The sequence below is a fragment of the Podarcis erhardii genome (assembly GCF_964252035.2).
Source record: "Podarcis erhardii genome assembly, chromosome: 6".
NCBI lineage: Eukaryota > Metazoa > Chordata > Lepidosauria > Squamata > Lacertidae > Podarcis > Podarcis erhardii.
Genome location: NC_138510.1, coordinates 75866931 through 75885289, shown reverse-complemented (window position 1 = coordinate 75885289; position 18359 = coordinate 75866931). Strand labels below are relative to the sequence as shown.

At 42.8% G+C, this 18359-nt stretch overlaps 1 protein-coding gene across 5 annotated transcripts in view; it reads right to left on the bottom strand.

Moving 5' to 3' along the window:
• The window catches only part of DPYD (dihydropyrimidine dehydrogenase), a 514189-nt gene that overhangs the window by 174784 nt on the left and 321046 nt on the right, over window positions 1-18359 (bottom strand). For 4 of the 5 annotated variants that reach the window (XM_081865765.1, XM_081865768.1, XM_081865769.1 and 1 more), the window contains exon 14: window positions 1580-1744. The exons of the other annotated variant lie outside the window; for it this stretch is intronic. In XM_081865765.1, coding sequence (XP_081721891.1) covers window positions 1580-1744 — 165 coding nt within the window. The remainder of the gene's footprint in view (window positions 1-1579; window positions 1745-18359) is intronic. 5 annotated transcript variants of the gene reach the window in all.

Below are 18359 nucleotides of genomic sequence, written 5' to 3'. Positions count from 1 at the left end.
TCTTAACCCGAGGTACCACTTTAGCTAATGGGGCCTCCCACTGCTGCCGTGCCGCCGCCATACTCATCCTGTTCTCATCCTGAAGCAAAGTTCTTAACCTGAGGTACTATTTCTGGGTTAGCGGAGTCTGTAACCTGAAGCATCTGTAACCTGAGGTACCACAGTACATGGTCAGTGCAAGGCCATATTTCCTATGCTGCATGCTCTGAAGAACCAAATAATATCATTCTTGAGTATCTTAGGAGAAGATAAAAGCAACTAGACTCCAGTCACCACAGTGAGCATGCTGACTTACTCTTTCTCTCGTTCTCACTAAGATTCTGACAAATTTTCGTGAGGTTTTTTTCTCCCTAAATGTGAATTGTGGCTGAAATGTGGAGGACTGAATTTAAAATTGGAATCAGAAACTGAAAGAAACCGAAACTGACAGATGCATCCATTCCCTAGTGGAGAGGTTCTCTGAAATCACATCAAACAGCTGTTACCTCACACTTCCCAGTGCATTTCCTATCACTTTCCTTATCCACTAAAATGGCTTTTTAAAGGTGTGAGCTTGTTGTACCAAGTCCACTTTAATTGTGCAACCTGCATTTGCTGGTGTGTAATTGAATCCCATCTGAAAATTAGCAACAGCCCCTTGCAAATTATATTGTTCAGCTCAACTCCCGTCAGGGCCATGTGAATCATAAGAGTTAATGCAGCTAAATTTTGGATAATCTGAATACAATTCCTTTTGTACCAAACATCAATTCAAAGCACTGTCAACTGCTTTGATAGTGACAAAGGCTTAATTCTTAGCATGATGATTTTTGAACCTACTGTTTAAACTGCCTCTATTACAATGCAAAGGCAATTATATATCAAATTTCCTTCTGTTTTTAATATTTACCATAACACAATAATTTACTTTACTGTAATTACTAGTTGATATTCTTTTGTACACTCATCTCTGCTTTTTCTCTCATTTGAGCAGAGGATGCCATTCACTTGCTCATTATGTTCATTTAAGAAAGGGAAAAAAACACACCTTTCTGAGTATTGTCTAAGTAAATAAATAAATAAATAAATAAATAATAAAAACAATGCACACCCTATCGAGTATTATATGCTTTTTCAGGGATATGAACAAAAAGCTTCCTAAAAGCCCTAATTACACAGAGCATTTTATTATAAGCACCAAGAGATTTCTACTCAGGCTGCAAAAATCTATCCTCATTTAGTGATAAATTTACCGTTACAATAAGGATAGTTTGGAACTGAATGCATGGCTACATTCAACTACATTACATGGATTACTGTTTGCTGTTGTACAAACAATGTATTTGCACACAGAACTGGAGAAGAAAATAGTTTTTTAAGCAAGCAGTCCATGGCATAAACACATTTTTTTTTGTCCTATTTTAGCCTCTAGTTAAACAAGTTTTGCAGGTTCCTGAACCACAAAACCCTGCAGAACCTGTTTACCAGATGTGAAAACAGGATGACGATATGCACCATGAGCACCTGTCTCTCGGACTAGACCTCCACTCCTCTTCTCCAGCCCCTATGGGAACTTCGTTTGCATCAAAGCTCAACTTACTTTGTCAGGGAAGTCCATTTTCAGCTCCGAGACACTTTTACACCAGTAGGCCGCCGTTTTCTCACTGATGAGCTCAATGTTCAGGAAAGAGCCTTGGCCTGGACCATAGATGGGGCCTGAGGTAACGCCACGTATTATTCTCGGAGAAACGTTTGTTACAATGTCCTATTAACACAATGAGAAGGGGAAAAAAAATAAGTTAAACAACAAGAAGATACCAAACACAGTAGTGCAGAAAAAAATGGTTCTGGAGAAAATGTAGGAATGTCCTGATAGAGGATAGTCTGCCACATATATCTGAACAGATGCCTGCTAATCTTACAGCGAAAATGCAGCTATGGCATTACTGTTTTGCCAGGTGCTGTGCAATGTATAAGAGGAATCTGACACAGACAAGGAAGACAGCAGAGAAGGGGCAGGGGAGGAATGGAATCTGGGTAAAAGGAGTGATACAGAAAGCAGTTGGCCTAGGAGGCCGTGGATGGTGTTAAAGACACAGACAGACTGAGCTGCCACTTTGAGGCTGGTTTCAACCATATCTGGGATGTGGCTATTTCAGAGCAACTAACTGAGCTTAGAGGGGTTGCAATAGGTATTGTAAAGACTTTTGATGTAACAACCTGGTCCCCTTTCTTTTCATGGGGAAGTAGATAGCAAATTTCTCCCATCAATTTCACAAACGTGTTTGTGGAAAGCCTACATTGACCGTTAATGTTTTAATAATATGTGAAATGATGCTATCAGCTCAATGCTCTGTTGTTGCTGTTATTGTTGTGCAGAGATTTATTAAATTTAGTAATAACAATAATACACAGGGAGAGGCAATTCCCACCTATCCTTTGAGTGTCTGAAGATGGAGACACAGACAATGCTGTCTATTGGCCATACATTCCCAAAAGTTGCAAAGCTAGATGTGTGCCTGGGACCACACCAATGTGTTAACACAATGAGAAGTGAAATACCTTATATAGAACTGAGAGAGAGAGACAGAGCGCGTAAATGAACGAACCTCCAGGCAAACTTGAGCATTTTCATTTCAGCAAACAAACATTCTTTTATTTCAGCAAGTCTAACCCTAGCCAGAGAGCTCAGCAACCACTAGGCACTCAGAGTGAATGATATGGACAATATTAAGAGTCCAATATTATAATATGCTATAATCAAACCACTTCAGATCAAAACCATAAAGTTATAAAGAAATCTTCATCCTGTGGAGGAAAGCAAAATTAAGCTTCTTGTTCATTTTTTTTCTCCCTACCTAGATATGTGTGTGTGTATGTGTTTTTAAGACAGTTAAATCAGAAAAAAAATGCTGTATGTAAAGTTCTTTTGGCAATTTATAATAAAAATGATTTTTTTGGGTAAAGGCCATTTAGTTAAGGATTTCATAGAATTATTTGGTTAAGTACCCCTACTCACCATCTTGTCACTTCTGGAGAGATAACATGAACCCCCATTAGTATATAGCAATTAAGGTCAATTTACATATTTTAATTAAGATCCATCCCATATAAAACAATTAGGGTAATAGGCATACTAACTGATTTCATAACATTTGGACGTTTTTCCAACTAGATAGACAGGAAACCTTAATTAGCATTAATTAGTGCTGATCTGCATATGTTTGATAAGGCATACCCTCACCACAAATGATTATTTATTCCTGAATCTGCCAAATGCTACCGTTGCAGAGGATAAAGGGACTTGCTTCATATTGTATGTAAATGTCTAGTGATTTCTATTTGTTTTTCTGTTTGGACTATTTATTATAAAATAAATGGCGAGAAATGGTGTGAATGTACAAATATGTACATTCGCATATAGAGAAAGCATGCCAATTAATGTGCAGTGGTTAATCAGCACTGCTGACATTTCAATGGTAACTGGGGAAAGGATAATAGCTGTTAGAACTTTTCCTGTCGTATATTCTCCTTACATCCCAAGGCACTGCATGTCAATAAAGTTTTCAGTTAATTTTCCAGCAGCCTCTGATACATTTTATGATACACAAAAAAATGCAGTCCTGTTGTCAGCTTTATTAATTTTCATTAATGATCTACCTACGCTACCTTTCCCTTTCCCTTAGTTTCTTTCAGCAGTTATACTCACAAAATGTCTTATTATTTCATCAAAATCAATTGGGCGGTGGGATTCTCCTGTGTTTCTGATCATTTTGTTTGACATTAAATATCATAGAGAACTTCTTCTCAAAAAAACAAACAAACCCAACCCTTAAATATTTAGGTATAATCTCTGAAATGTATACGGCTTTTGATCCTCCTTAATTTGTTTCTAAGCTGTAGGGTTGATAATGTTTCAGCATTCCTGCTTGTAAACAGCCATAAATATTGTTGATCGATTTTTGTCTTTTCTTTCTTGTAACCAAGGATCTGTTTTCTCTCTTATTTTAATTGTGGATTGTGACCTCCTTGGGCTATGAGCAATGAAGCTTGTGTAGTTTTATATACTGTATAGATATTTTAAGATCACAGAGATAGGACTAAACCTATGGATCACCTCGTACAGTTCCATCCCCAAGGGAAGGATAGATTGGCTATGTAAAGCTATCACATAGCCAATTCACATTCAGGACAATGTGTTGCGCTTACACAAAATGAGTGTGAGGTTCCACCATTTGCCATAATGCTTTAAACAGCCATGGCTTCCCCCAGAGAAGCCTGGGAAATGTAGTTTGCTATGGCTGCTGAGAGTTGCCAGGAGACCCCTGTTCTCACAGCGGTTTAACGATCCATCTTTCTTCCCGAAGAACTCCAGCTCTGTGAGGGGAACAGGGGTCTCTCAGTAACTCTTAACAACCATAACAAACTTCAGTGCTGCTACTGCTCCACCCATGTGAACTAAAAATTCCCCATCCCACCTCATGCAACCGCTAAGCCCCACTTTCACCTTCCCAAACCCATTTCTGAAGGCACTTCTCCCATTTATTTTGCAACCCTGGTGTGCACCCATTTTCACATTCAACCCTACGTCCATGTTTCCTCCTCTCCAGTGCTGGATAATATAAGCTAAACAAGCTATAGCTTAGGGCTCCACTCTCTTGAGGGCCTCCAAAAAAATTAAAGAAAAAAACACCTGGATGTACATTTCCAAAATGTAAGATAAAAAATAAATAAAATAAAACCTACATACAGCAACAGTGTTTTGTGTTGTGTAGGCTTCTATGATGCAAGTAATGGGCTGCGCCTGCTAGCTTGCTCCCTAAAATATCACTGGTTTGCTCATTTCTATATATAGGGTGCCTACATTCTGCATGGACTGGTCATACAAATGGCTTTAGATACCTATTAGGTCCATAAATTACCATAAAGCATATATTCAACACTCCCTCCTTTTCTGCAACTCCTCTTGCAAACAGACCACTCCCATTGTGACCTCCTTGTCCCAAACACTAGAGCTACTAAGCCTCCTCTACACTTTACAGTGGTACCTCGGGTTACATATGCTTCAGGTTACATATGCTTCAGGTTACAGACTCCGCTAACCCAGAAATAGTACCTCAGGTTAAGAACTATGCTTCAGGATGAGAACAGAAATCGTGCTCCAGTGGCGCAGCGGCAGCAGGGGGGCCCTGTTAGCTAACAGTTTCAGGCTAAGAACGGACCTCCGGAATGAATTAAGTACTTAACCTGAGGTACCACTTTACACTGAAATATGAATCTTCCTTCTATTACCCTGCAATGTACCCCATTTCACCTCCACTCCTTTTTTCTCCTTCCTACTCCCAGCTTTCCCCCATCCCTCCTTGTGCAAAACCGAACCCATTTCCATGCCTCCTCCTAGCTCCCATTTGGCAGCCCCCTATTGCAATTTTGATGAACTGAATGTTTGGATGAATTATTTTTTAACAGATTTACTCCTTAAAATATATAAATTGCCATATTATGAATGTGCATTTTAACTATTGGGATGCTGCAGACAAGTTCTTCATAAACTTATTGAACTGCATTTTTTGTCAGATGGATATAAACCACCTTGAACATGTATGGAAAGGTGTAAGTACCGGTAATATTGACATGGGAGGAAACCAGACCATCCAGTGTCCTATTTTCCAGGGATAATCCCAGATTTACACAAGCCATCCTGATTTCTGATTTGATCCCAGAATATCCTGCTTTTCCTTAGGACGTCCCTATTTTCATTCAAGAAATGTTGGAGGATATGGAGTTACGCAACCCCCAAGGGAAGGAGATAAGTAACTTTACAACCTTTAGGAGACATCTGAAGACAGCCCTGCATAGGGAAGTTTTTAAATGTTCACATTTTTATTATGTTTTTATATACTTTGGAAGCTGCCCAGAGTGGCTGGGGCAACCCAGTCAGATGGCTGGGGTATATATAATAAAAAATATTTTAGAATAGGCCTATTTATTCTGAATGTTTGTATCTGATGCCAATAATGGTTTGATGATGATGATGATGATGATGTTGAAGAATAGGATATCCCTATTTTCATCAGAGAAATATTGAAGGATATTGGAAACTGAAAGGGACGCAGGTAGCGCTGTGGGTTAAACCACAGAGGCTAGTACTTGCCAATCAGAAGGCTGGTGGTTCGAATCCCCACAATGGGGTGAGCTCCCGTTGCTTGGTCCCTGCTCCTGCCAACCTAGCAGTTCGAAAGCACATCAAACTGCAAGAAGATAAATAGGTACCGCTCTGGCAGGAAGGTAAACGGTGTTTCCGTGTGCTGCTCTGGTTCGCCAGAAGCGGCTTAGTCATGCTGGCCACATGACCCAGAAGCTGTACGCCGGCTCCCTCGGCCAGTAAAGTGAGATGAGCGCTGCAACCCCAGAGTCGGTCACGACTGGACCTAATGGTCAGGGGTCCCTTTACCTTTTATGGGAAACTGAGTCGATGGCAATTGTGAAAAACAGATTAGGCCTTCCACAGGTGAAAGTGGGTGCCCTGCATTCCACGCAATGCTCCCCCACTGCAGTTCAAGGAATTATCATACATGCCAACCAACTGTAAAACCCAGCCACCCACACCCCACTTTCAAACCTCACCTATTCCCCACTTCACCCAGAGAAACATGGACTAGATATCAGACTCCTATGCAAGCTCTTCTTCTGGTGGGGAAGCTGTGATCACAGCCACACTAATCCAGGGAGCTGGAGAGGCAGGCATGCCTAATGAGAGGAGCAGGAAGTGGCAGCAACACCTTCAGCTGCAGGTTGAAACACTGGGAACTTTCAGAGCGTCTCCACCCCCCCTCATTCTACCCAGACACTGAGGTCCAGCACCGAGGGCCTTCTGGCGGTTCCCTCACTGCGAGAAGCCAAGTTACAGGGAACCAGGCAGAGGGCCTTCTCGGTAGTGAGCCCGCCCTGTGGAACGCCGTCCCATCAGATGTCAAAGAGAACAACTACCAGACTTTTAGAAGACATCTGAAGGCATTCCTGTTTAGGGAAGCTTTTAATGTTTGATGCATTACTGTATTTTAATATTTTGTTGGAAGCTGCCCAGAGTGGCTGGGGAAGCCCAGCCAGATGGGTGGGGTATAAATAAATAAATAAATAAATAAATAAATAAATAAATAAATAATTTTCAAGTGGGATTCAACCATATACTGGAGAATTCAAATGCCACAAATATAATTGGTTGAGAGCTCTGCCGCAACAAACCCACCTCCCCCAAAACATGGACTTTTTGTGATAGGGAAAGTGGGTGGGGGGAAGTCCTGGAAAGTGTGGGATGACATTCGCTTTGATGCAGCAACATCTAACCTGCCTACAGACAAATCAGAATAGCCAACATTGTCTAATTGGGATGAACACTCAATAAGCAGGTCATCTGGAAGTCCCCCACAACAACCATCCACACAGGTCAATTGAAGCGATTCAAAGTCTACCGAGTCTTCAGCAAAACTCATCTTGCCTGGAAAGGAGCTTTGCAGTGTTTGGATGGACTCTCAGAAGCAAAACAGACTAGGACAAATGCCAGCCTGGAAGCACATTGCTTTTTAGGCCCTGTTTTCCACAATTATATACAAGTGAAAATGTTTTTACAAAGTAAATAAATAAATCATACATATGTTTGTGGTGCATCACGCGTGCACACACACAAACTGGTAACAAATAAGGTAAGAATTCACTGCACTCTAATATAAATGAATTAGACTAAATCATCTTAAACTTATTTTGCACTGGTTCAGGTACGGGGAAAACAGCTGCTTTGCATTACAAATGTCTGTAGACAAATGAAGGTCTTCAACATGGATAATTTTACAAAGAACCAATTTTATTACATCTTTCTCACATTATACATTTCCTCAATTGCAATCTACTCTTGAGGGCCTCCTTAAATATTGTTACTTTTCCAAATGGATTGTGGAAAATGGAACTGAATAAATTGAAACACAAAATATATTTATTGGCACAAGTTAGAGGGCTGCACTGTTAATGCTCACATTTCCCCCTCCTTAATTGTTGCTTCAGGCTCCTTTCCCAGTTTGAGTCAATTTTTGGTACCACTGCATTTGAAATTTCTCTCTCTCTCTCTTATTTACTCACTATGACATGGTGTCTGATTTACGGCGCTCCAAAGGATTTTGTTTGTGGTTGTTCAGTGACATCACGGCATCATGTGTCAAATCAATCACATCACTTTGTCTGCTATGTGGTACCTGATTTTGTTTTCAGAGTCACATGACCCTATTTGTCAACAGTTGCAAATGGAGTAGAAGTGGAAACTATTGCCCTAAAGAATTCAGATAAATTGTAACCCAACAAGTTAGCCAACAAAGAAATGCTACAACCCTAAATATCTATATATAGATATTTAACCTTTCTTCATCATTTATCTTACTGCAGATTTAATGTCTTTAATGGCCAACTACATTCAAAATGCACTTTGTATCACAGTGTGTATGGTTCCTGTAAACCTTCTGCATACTTAAAATCAAACATGCAAGAGCAAAAGTGAGCCACGACACACATGCAAAACAAACGTGTCAAAAAGACAGTATTGACTTCTGTAAAGAATCAATCTTTTTCTCTCACTCTTTCTTTTACACACACACACACACACACACAGAGAGAGAGAGAGAGAGAGCGCATTTATTGCATTGACCAGCCCAATTCTATCTGTTTGCGGACAAGCTATTTAAGCATAAAACCTCATTCTTCTCCAGATTACAATATCTGGCTGCACACCTGAATTTATTTGAGTCCAAAGGCACTCTGGACCACATCAGTGAGGCCGAGGGGGGGGGGTCTTGTCAGTGGCGTAGCGTGGGTTGTCAGCACCCGGGGCAAGGCAAGTAATTTGCGCCCCCTAACCCATGGATTTGCGCCCCCTAACCTGTGGATTTGCGCCCCTAACCCTAACCCCCAGATGTTGCGCCCGGTGCAGCCGCCCCCCCTGCACCCCCCACGCTATGCCACTGGGTCTTGTCACCTGAGTAGCCCAGGACCTCAAAACACACTGCCCAGGCTTGCTTGTGCCCTGGGGAGGTCACTTGGATGCTGCTAATGCAGCAGTCTGACTTTGTCTCTGAAGGTGTGCTCCATTGTCTCTTGAGACAAACGGATGCCAACAACAACAACAAAAAGGTGTATTGGTGCAAGGAACAAATTTCGTGTTTCCTTGGATCCTGGCCACAGATTCCAGTTGCCACAGAGACTACTGGTATATACTTTGGCATATTGGGTCATATCCAGAGACAGAGATGGCAGAACTCCACTCTCTCCATCGGGTTTTCCAAGCTCCTCCTGCCTGCACCCATTGAAGGTCACTCCTGAGGGTCAAGGGACCTTAGGGAATGGGGAGGGGGGGGAGCTGTAGAAGTACAGGAAAACTGAGATAAATAAGTGGGGCTCCCTTGGGCCAGCGTACAGTAAGTACTTTTCTGCTCACACTAGGTATTTATTGGACCCAAGCCAATATGAGCACATTCAATGCCCTCTTCAGATCCACCATGTGTGTCTAAGTCAGTTTCATATATTCTGTTAAGCTCTCAAGTAAATTGTCAGTTTAAATTGCAACTCAGCTAGGATGGCACAGATATAGCAAACATCCAGATGAACCAAACTAGAATTAAGGATCTCGCATTTCTGTTCAAGGAGAGACTGTGATAAAAGTTCACAGAAGTCACCAGTGAATAAAAAAACTAAGGGAAATGAAGTCAGAAACCTGAAATAAACTAGCCATCCCCTTAGAACTAGAGTATCCCCTTAGATGATGATGAAGAAGAAGATACAAAATCCAGGAAACCTACAACCAACTTGGTGGCTGTCACTGCTTTCATGTAGAAAGTGCACCTCTACAATGGGGAGAAACGTTAATGAGACAGAATTAAATGCTTAAGGCAGATCTTTTGTTAACTTTGGAATATGAAATTGTTGTATTTAGTGAACTGTGTGACCTTTGTCAGTTTCCCTTCATTATAGATGATGTAAAGGTTTAAACAAAGTGATCACATTATGTCTTTTTCAGAAGTTAATTTATATGACCTTTCCTCATCTGGAGTGCTTTTTAGGTGCTTTGAAGTAAGTTCCAGAGTGTAACAGTGGTTACTTCTTACTAAATGTCAGCACTGGAAGAAAGACAGTCACAATGGCCTTATTGTGAACAATTCCACAGGGATGTCTTACGAAACTATTCTGGGGCGGGGGCGGGTGGGGGGGGTGACTTTCATGTCTCCGTAAAACATAATTGTAGGTAAAGTTTGAACAGGCACTCAGTTGTAGCGTGCAAGAACAGACTTCATGTTCTTAACAGAATACATTACTGAATTTGTGATCGAAATCCACAATCCACATATGCTTAATTTTGGAGCACTGGGTTAGATCCAAATTGAAGTCATTTGGACTTTATTCCCATTGGAATCAATGGGGTTTCTGTTAAGTCACGACTCCCTTTGCACACTTATTTCAAAGGGACTTGTGTGCAACTGACCTCCTGGTGATCCAGTCATGCTGTGACTCACACCTACTTTCCTGTGTTTGTCTGTAACTTGTGCAGTGGGAAACCGCTTGATTAAAAAGCTCAAGTCATCCTTAGCTGTGATGGGAGCCTCCTTGAATAGAATAATAATAATAATAATAATAATAATAATAATAATAATAATAATAATATATTATTTATACCCCACCTATCTGGCTGGGTTTCCCCAGCCACTCTGGGCGGCTTCCAACCAAATATTAAAAACAATACAGCATCAGACATTAAAAACTTCCCTAATGACCGCTCCCCACTTAAAACGGGGGGCGCCTTTTGCGTGGACGCGTGCAGCCCTGGATCTGGAGTGGGCCCATCAGCATAGGCTTTGCCTTCCCTCAGGTGGGATACCTGGAGGTCCCCGCCTACCCCAGTGAGTTGTCCACTCCCACCTGGGGGAAGAGTTGCCAGGGAAACCAGGCCAGGTAAGGGGAGGGATTACCTGCCCACACAATAGAGGGTGGATCTTAATTGGTAATCCTCACTTGGCTCCAGAGCTTCTCCCACCCTACCCACCCTCAGTTAATGTCTTCTTTTGCAGGTTAACTTTTCTTCATAGGTTTTGCAGGTTAACCTGTCTCCACAGGTATGCGGGCGCTGCTACGATAAGGTCGCTGTTAAAGGGCCGGAAAGGAATTTCCCTGCATTGGCAGGTTTCGCCTTTCCCGTAGCAAAACGTCACAACTTTGGCGGTATCAGGCCTTGGGCGGAATCCTTTAGTCCATCTTCCTCTTTGCGGCGGCGATACCAGGGTTCCCCGTTAAAGGGGTTTTTGAAGGGAGGCTTTGGCCATACGCCGAAAGGTCGTCATTGCTCTCCCCTGCGGCGGCGTAACGGGGGCGGCTATCTCTGCTTGAACATATGTTCTCCAGAGCCGGCCCATCCCCCCCCCACACACTGGATAACCCTGATGCTCCCTAGGTCCCCGGCTGGGGACTAGGGAGGGAGAACGCCCAATGCCTGAGCCAAGGTCTACCCACATTTGAAATTTAATAAAGTTGTGGCCAATTTAATCCCATAGCACGTTGTCTAGAGTCGTTATTCCACATGACGGGGGGGGGACCACTCGGGATCTGGGGACTCCACCTGTCCACGCAAACAGGGCCACCTTCAGTTGTTTTTAAAAAGTAAAATAGTTGTTTATTGCCTTGACATCTGCTGGAAGGGCGTTCCACGGGGCAAGTGCCACTACCAAGAAGGCCCTCTGCCTGGTTCCCTGTAACCGCACTTCTCGCAGCGAGGGAACCGCCAGAAGGCTCTTGGCGCTGGACCTCAGTGTCCAGCCTGGATGATGGGGGTGGAGACGTTCCTTCAGGTATATAGGACCGAGGCCATTTAGGGCTTTAAAGGTCAGCACCAACACTTTGAATTGTGCTCGGAAATGTACTGGGAGCCAATAAAGATCTTTCAGGACCGGTGTTATATGGTCTCAGTGGCCACTCCCAGTCACCAGTCTAGCTGCCGCATTCTGGATTAGTTGTAGTTTCCGAGTCACCTTCAAAGCCACACATAGAGCGCATTGCAGTAGTCCAAGTGGGAGATAACTAGAGCATGCACCACTCTGGTAAGACAGTCTGTGGGCAGGTAGGATTAAAGGCTCCCTTGCCTACCCTGAGAAGCAGGACTGGCTCAAGATATTATACTGTAAAAGACAAGGCAGCACTATAACTGGGATACTCTATACAGTTCTGGTCAACTCATCTCTAAAGGATATTGATTGAGTTGGAAAAGCTTCAGAAAAAGGCAACCAAAATGATTGAGGGGATAGAGACCACTCCCCCCATGAGGAAAGGTTGAAGTAATTAACAGGATCATGGAATTGTAGAGTTGGAAGGGACTACAAGCCCAGGATTTTCCAAACTTGGGTTCTCTGTCATTTCTGGACTACAATTCCCATCATTCCTGACCACTGGTCCAGCTAGCTAGGGGTGATGGGAGTTGTAGTCCAACAACAGCTGGTGTTCCAAGTTCTGGAAACCCTGATCTAGTCTGAACCCCCTGCAATGAGGGGATCTCAGCTAAAGCATCCACGACAGACGGCCACCTTAAAAACCTCAAAGAGAGCCTGCAACCTCCCAAGGGAGACTGTTTCAGTTTAGAGAAAAGGCAAGCAAGAAGTGACAGGACAGAAATTATAAAACAAAAGTATGCCACGGAGGAAGTGGGTTCACTAGAGTTCGTGGACATCCAATGAAGTGGAACGTTAGAAAATTCGGCAAAGATAAAAGAAAGGATGTCTTCCTATAGCTCATGGTTAAACTATGGAACTTGCTCCCACAAATAATAATAAAAAATAATAACAATAATAGTAATAATAATTTATTATTTGTACCCCGCCTATCTGGCTGGGTTTCCCCAGCCACTCTGGGCAGCTTCCAACAAAGATTACAAATACATTAAAATGTCACACATTAAAAGCTTCTCTGAACAGGGCTGCCTTCAGATGTCTTCTAAATGTCAGGTAGTTGTTTATCTCCTTGACATCTGATGGGAGGGCGTTCCACAGGGTGGGCGCCACTACCGAGAAGGCCCTCTGCCTGGTTCCCTGAAGCTTTGCTTCTCGCAATGAGGGAACCACCAGAAGGCCCTCGGTGCTGGACCTCAGCATCCAGGCAGAATGATGGGGGTGGAGATGCTCCTTCAGGTATACTGGGCCGAGGCCATTTAGGGCTTTAAAGGTCAGCGCCAACACTTTGAATTGTGCTCGGAAACGTACTGGGAGCCAATGTAGGTCTTTCCAGACCGGTGTTAAGTTGTCTCAGCGTCTGCCACCAGTCACCAGTCTAGATGCCACTTGGCTGGTTTTAAAAGAGGATTGGAGAGGTTTGTAGTGGATAAGGCTATCAGTGGCTACTAGCCATGGTGGCTATATTCTGCCTCCATGGTCAGGGGCAGTGATGCTTCTTGGTACCAGTTTCTGGAAACCACACAAGGGGAGAGTGCTTTTGTGCTAAGGTGTTGCTTGAGGGTTTCCCATAGGCATCTGGGTGGTCTTTGTGAGAACAGGATACTGGACTAGATGGACCACTGGCCTGATCCAGCAACCTGGATGTGGCAATGCAGAGAGTGTAAGACAGAAGTAAGTCATTATGAGACACAGGATATTGTGGGTATAAAAGGCAAAATAGATAGATGGTCATGCAAATTTCAAATCCTCTGTGCCTTTCATAAAGATGACCCTCTTTCTGCCCAGTCAGGGAGAAGTGCAGCTAAAGAAAGCACTTAATCAATATTTCAGTATCATCCCAGGATTGCTCACGTATACTTGTGAGAGAAACTAAATCCACCACTCTGTGGGGAATGGTACAACTGTTCATTTAGCTTGGATAATTTGCTTGTTCCTTCAGTGGGCGTCCCTAGAGCTTGTGTCATAATTAAAAAGGAAGTCCCAGTATCTGAATAAAATAATGTTAGGCTTTTATTCATTGTTGTTTTCATGTTACAAAACAAACTTTAATAGAAATGTGGCTTCCCCAACTCAGCACACATAAAGGAGCCTTAATCTAACAGAACAAGCTCATCCAAGTCAGAAGTAGTAGCAAATTCTCTTTATCCCTCTTGTGTGAGGTAACCATATGGAAACATGCCGACCTGTTTTGCATGTTGCATTAAACCATAGTTAAACTATGTCCTTTGTTCCTCCCCTACTTCTCCTGATGCCATATTGCTGGAAATTAAGTCATGGTCTGTCTTGGCATTATTATGAACCCAGACTCATGGTTTACTTCAGGCATAGGCAACCTCGGCCCTCCAGATGTTTTTGGGACTACAATTCCCATCATCCCTGACCACTGGTCCTGTAAGCTAGGGATCATGGGAGTTGTAGTCCTAAAACATCTAGAGGGCCAAGGTTCCCTGTGCCTGGTTTATTTCTTTTCAATAATCCACCAGGTTTGTTTCTGACTTACTGTCAGTGGTTTGTTTGGAGAGACGAACCACAAACCCTCATTTGGACACAACGCTAAGCCAAACCATGGTTTAACTCCCAGCAGCATAGCAGAAGCAGTGGAGAAATGATGTGATCGCATACTGCACGTTCAATCTTTAAACCATGCCTGGGCTTGCACAGAATATTTCCAGAAGCCACAGCACAGGCTCCTGTCTCTATGTGGTGAGAGAATGAAGCAAGGGGAGCCAGAAGAGTGATGGTGACATTAGAAAGCAGTGATGGGGTTGGGGGAAATTTGCAAACAGGGAAAATGCACAGAACCATATGCAGCTGGGAGGAGAAATCAGGAGATGGGAGGAAAAGGGGAGACTACAAAAGCAGAAATTACAATAGAGGAGGGTGGAGGAGAGGTGAAAAAACAAGTAAGGGAGGAGAGAGCAGGACAATTTGGCTCCTTTTTTTTTTTTTTTTACCACCCTGAATCTTATTTTTAAAATGAAAATTAAATTTTAAATTCCTTTCCTCCCCCGCAGCCAACTGATTTTTTCTTGACTGAGATGGCACGTTTAGGTTTGCAGAGAATGATAATTTTGTGGTGGACCATTAGCCAATTTACTAACTTTGTCTTAAGATGCCACCAGGCTCCTTATTTTTGCTGCAAAAGACTAAGAGGGCAACCTCTCTGGAAACTCATTAACTTTGAAAAATAATACAGAGGGAAGGTAATTGATTTGTAAATATCAGTTGATGGCTGAAATATCCATTATCTACTGTGTGCCAAGTTAAAAGAAAATATACATTTAAAAATAGATTTTTTCCACATAAGCGGACAACAAAATGGAACACAGGCTTAATTAATAAATTTATTATTATTATTATTATTATTATTATTATTATTATTATTATTATTATTTATACCCCACCCTCCCCTGCCAGAGGTAGCCCATAGCTCAAAACCATAAGAGGAGGGAAACATAAGGGTCAGACTGAGTCCAAACCAAAGGCCAGACGGAACAGCTCTGCCTTGCAGGCCCTGCGGAAAGATGTCAAGTCCCGCAGGGCCCTAGTCTCTTGCGACAACAGCGTTCCACCAAGTCAGGGCCAGTACTGAAAAGGCTCTGGCCCTAGTTGAGACCAATCTAACCACCTTGCGACCTGGGACCTCCAAAATGTTGTCATTTGTGGACCTTAAGGTCCTCTGCGGGGCATACCAGGAGAGGCGGTCCCGTAGGTACGTGCAAAATAAAACAACTGCAGCACTGTGAGTAAATATTGGAAGAGACTGAGGTGTTCATGCATCGCTCCTCAGGAAGGATCATGCCAGAAACCAAGAAATAAGCCTTGGAATGACTCCTGCCTTCAGATCCTGGTGAGTCATTGCCAGTCAAAGTAGACAAGAGTTTAGATACATCAGATCAATCGTCTTTGTATAAGACAGTCACCCATGCACTGTTTACTCTAATAAAAACACAGCAAGCAAGTAAACCTCAAAGCAAATTTAGAGTAAACACGAAACCTCAAGAAAAATGTTCTTCTTTTTTTTCCAAGTATTGTGTTGATATTTTAAATAAAACAGCTACTCTTGCTTCTAATGCTCTTTAAAAAGTTCAGCATCTCGATTGCTTCCAGAAGCATTTAAAACAAATAAACACTGGGGGAAATAAAAAAAATTGAAACTCTTGTGCATTTCTGACATCTGTATTTGACAGCATTTTTCCAGACCTTTAGAATGCTTCTTCTGCCATTACAAAAACATTATTTTAAGAAGCTATTATGTCCTACACCACTTAGCCTTGACAAACAATTACGACATATCACATTCAACAGAATACAAAAAGTAATCTGTATGACAAGGTTAAAATTAGACTTTGAACAATAGGTGCCTTGCAGAGCAATTCCAAACTCTGTGCTGAGGGGGGGAATATGAGGGAAGGGAGGGGGAGAGAAAGAAAAGTGAAGGACATCTGTCATGGGAGGCTTAGAGGACACACCATCCTGGAAGTTAGATGAAAACTTTATTGTCTCTCTCCAGTAAGGATGAAAGAGGCACCAGAAACTCCTGGCTCCACTCAAGTATAGCTAGTAACGAAACCTTATACGACCATCCACACAGCACCTGAAAAACTGACTGAGAACATTTGTGCAGCCAAATATTTCATTATATTCATGACAATATTTCCGAACTGTATGAATAATACAATTAAACTCCCATAATCCAGGACCATTGGCTATGCTGGCTGCGACTGAGGGTAGCTGTAGCACAAAATATCAGCTGGGGGCACCGGGTTGGGTAAGGCTGGTCTAGAGCTGTTGTGGAACAGAACTTTGCTTGGAGAATTTAGTGCAACTAGTACAATAAAAAGCAGAGACATCACCTTGATGACAAAGGTCCGTATAGTTAAAGCTATGGTTTTCCCAGTAGTGATATATGGAAGTGAGAGCTGGACCATAAAGAAGGCTGATCGCTGAAGAATTGATGCTTTTGAATTATGGTGCTGGAGGAGACTCTTGAGAGTCCCATGGACTTCAAGAAGATCAAACCTATCCATTCTGAAGGAAATCAGCCCTGAGTGCTCACTGGAAGGACAGATTGTGAAGCTGAGGCTCCAATACTTTGGCCACCTCATGAGAAGAGAAGACTCCCTGGAAAAGATCCTGATGTTGGGAAAGATGGAGGGCACAAGGAGAAGGGGACAACAGAGGATGAGATGGTTGGACAGTGTTCTCGAAGCTACAAACATGAGTTTGACCAAACTGTGGGAGGCAGTGGAAGACAGGCGTGCCTGTCTGGTCCATGGGGTCATGAAGAGTCGGACACGACTAAACGACTAAACAACAACAACAAGTACAATCATCAAGTGCATGGATGTCATAAAGTCTGATGCAATCTTCACTGCCTCATCCCTTTGGTGGTGCTACTTTGGGGATGGAACGAGGGTGTAGGCCAGCCCCCTTGTGTTAATGGAGATGGGGTTTTAACTTGCGTGAGTGTTGTTTTATTTGGAAGGTGGAGTTGTTTGAAATTGTTGTTAAATGTTGTATGTTAATTTAGATTTTTGTATTTGTGGGCTGGAGGATTGTTTATGGGCTTTGGTTGGGGAATGTATTATTTATTAGTATGTCTTTTGATTATATTTGGTTATTTTTATTTTTATTATGTTCTGACTATTTTTATTATGTATTTTGTGCTTTGTACATTATAACTTTGTGCTGTGAACTGCCCTGAAACTTATGGTAAAGGGATGCGGGTGGCGCTGTGGTCTAAACCGCTGACCCTCTTGGGCTTGCTGATCGGAAGGTTGGCGGTTCCTGCGACGGGGTGAGTTCCCTTGCTCTGTCCCGGCTCCTGCCAACCTAGCAGTTCGAAAGCATGCCAGTCCTGCTGTGGTGGGAAGGTAAACGGTGTTTCCGTGTGTTCTGGTTTCCATCATGGTGTTCTGTTGCACCAGAAGCAGTTTAGTCATGCTGGCCACATGACCTGGAAAGCTTTCTGTGGACAAATGCCGGCTCCCTCAGCCTGAAAGTGAGATGACCGCCGCAACCTCACAGTCGCCTTAGAATGGACTTAACCATCCAAGGATGCTTTACTTTTACCTTTTTTAAACCTTTACTACTACTACTACTACTAATAATAATAATAATAATTTCCATCAAAGCTGCACTTTGCTTATGCAGACTCAGACCAGTAGTCCATCAGTCACGGGATTGCCTACCCTGGCTGGAAATGACTCTCCATGGTTTCAGGAAGGAGACCTTCCTAACTTTACCTGGAGATGACAGAGAATAAAGCAGCATAGCCTTTACAGTGGTACCTCGGGTTACACACGCTTCAGGTTACAGACTCCACTAACCCAGAAATAGTACCCCGGGTTAAGAGCTATGCTTCAGGATGAGAACAGAAATTGTGCTCCGGCGGCGCGGCAGCAGTGG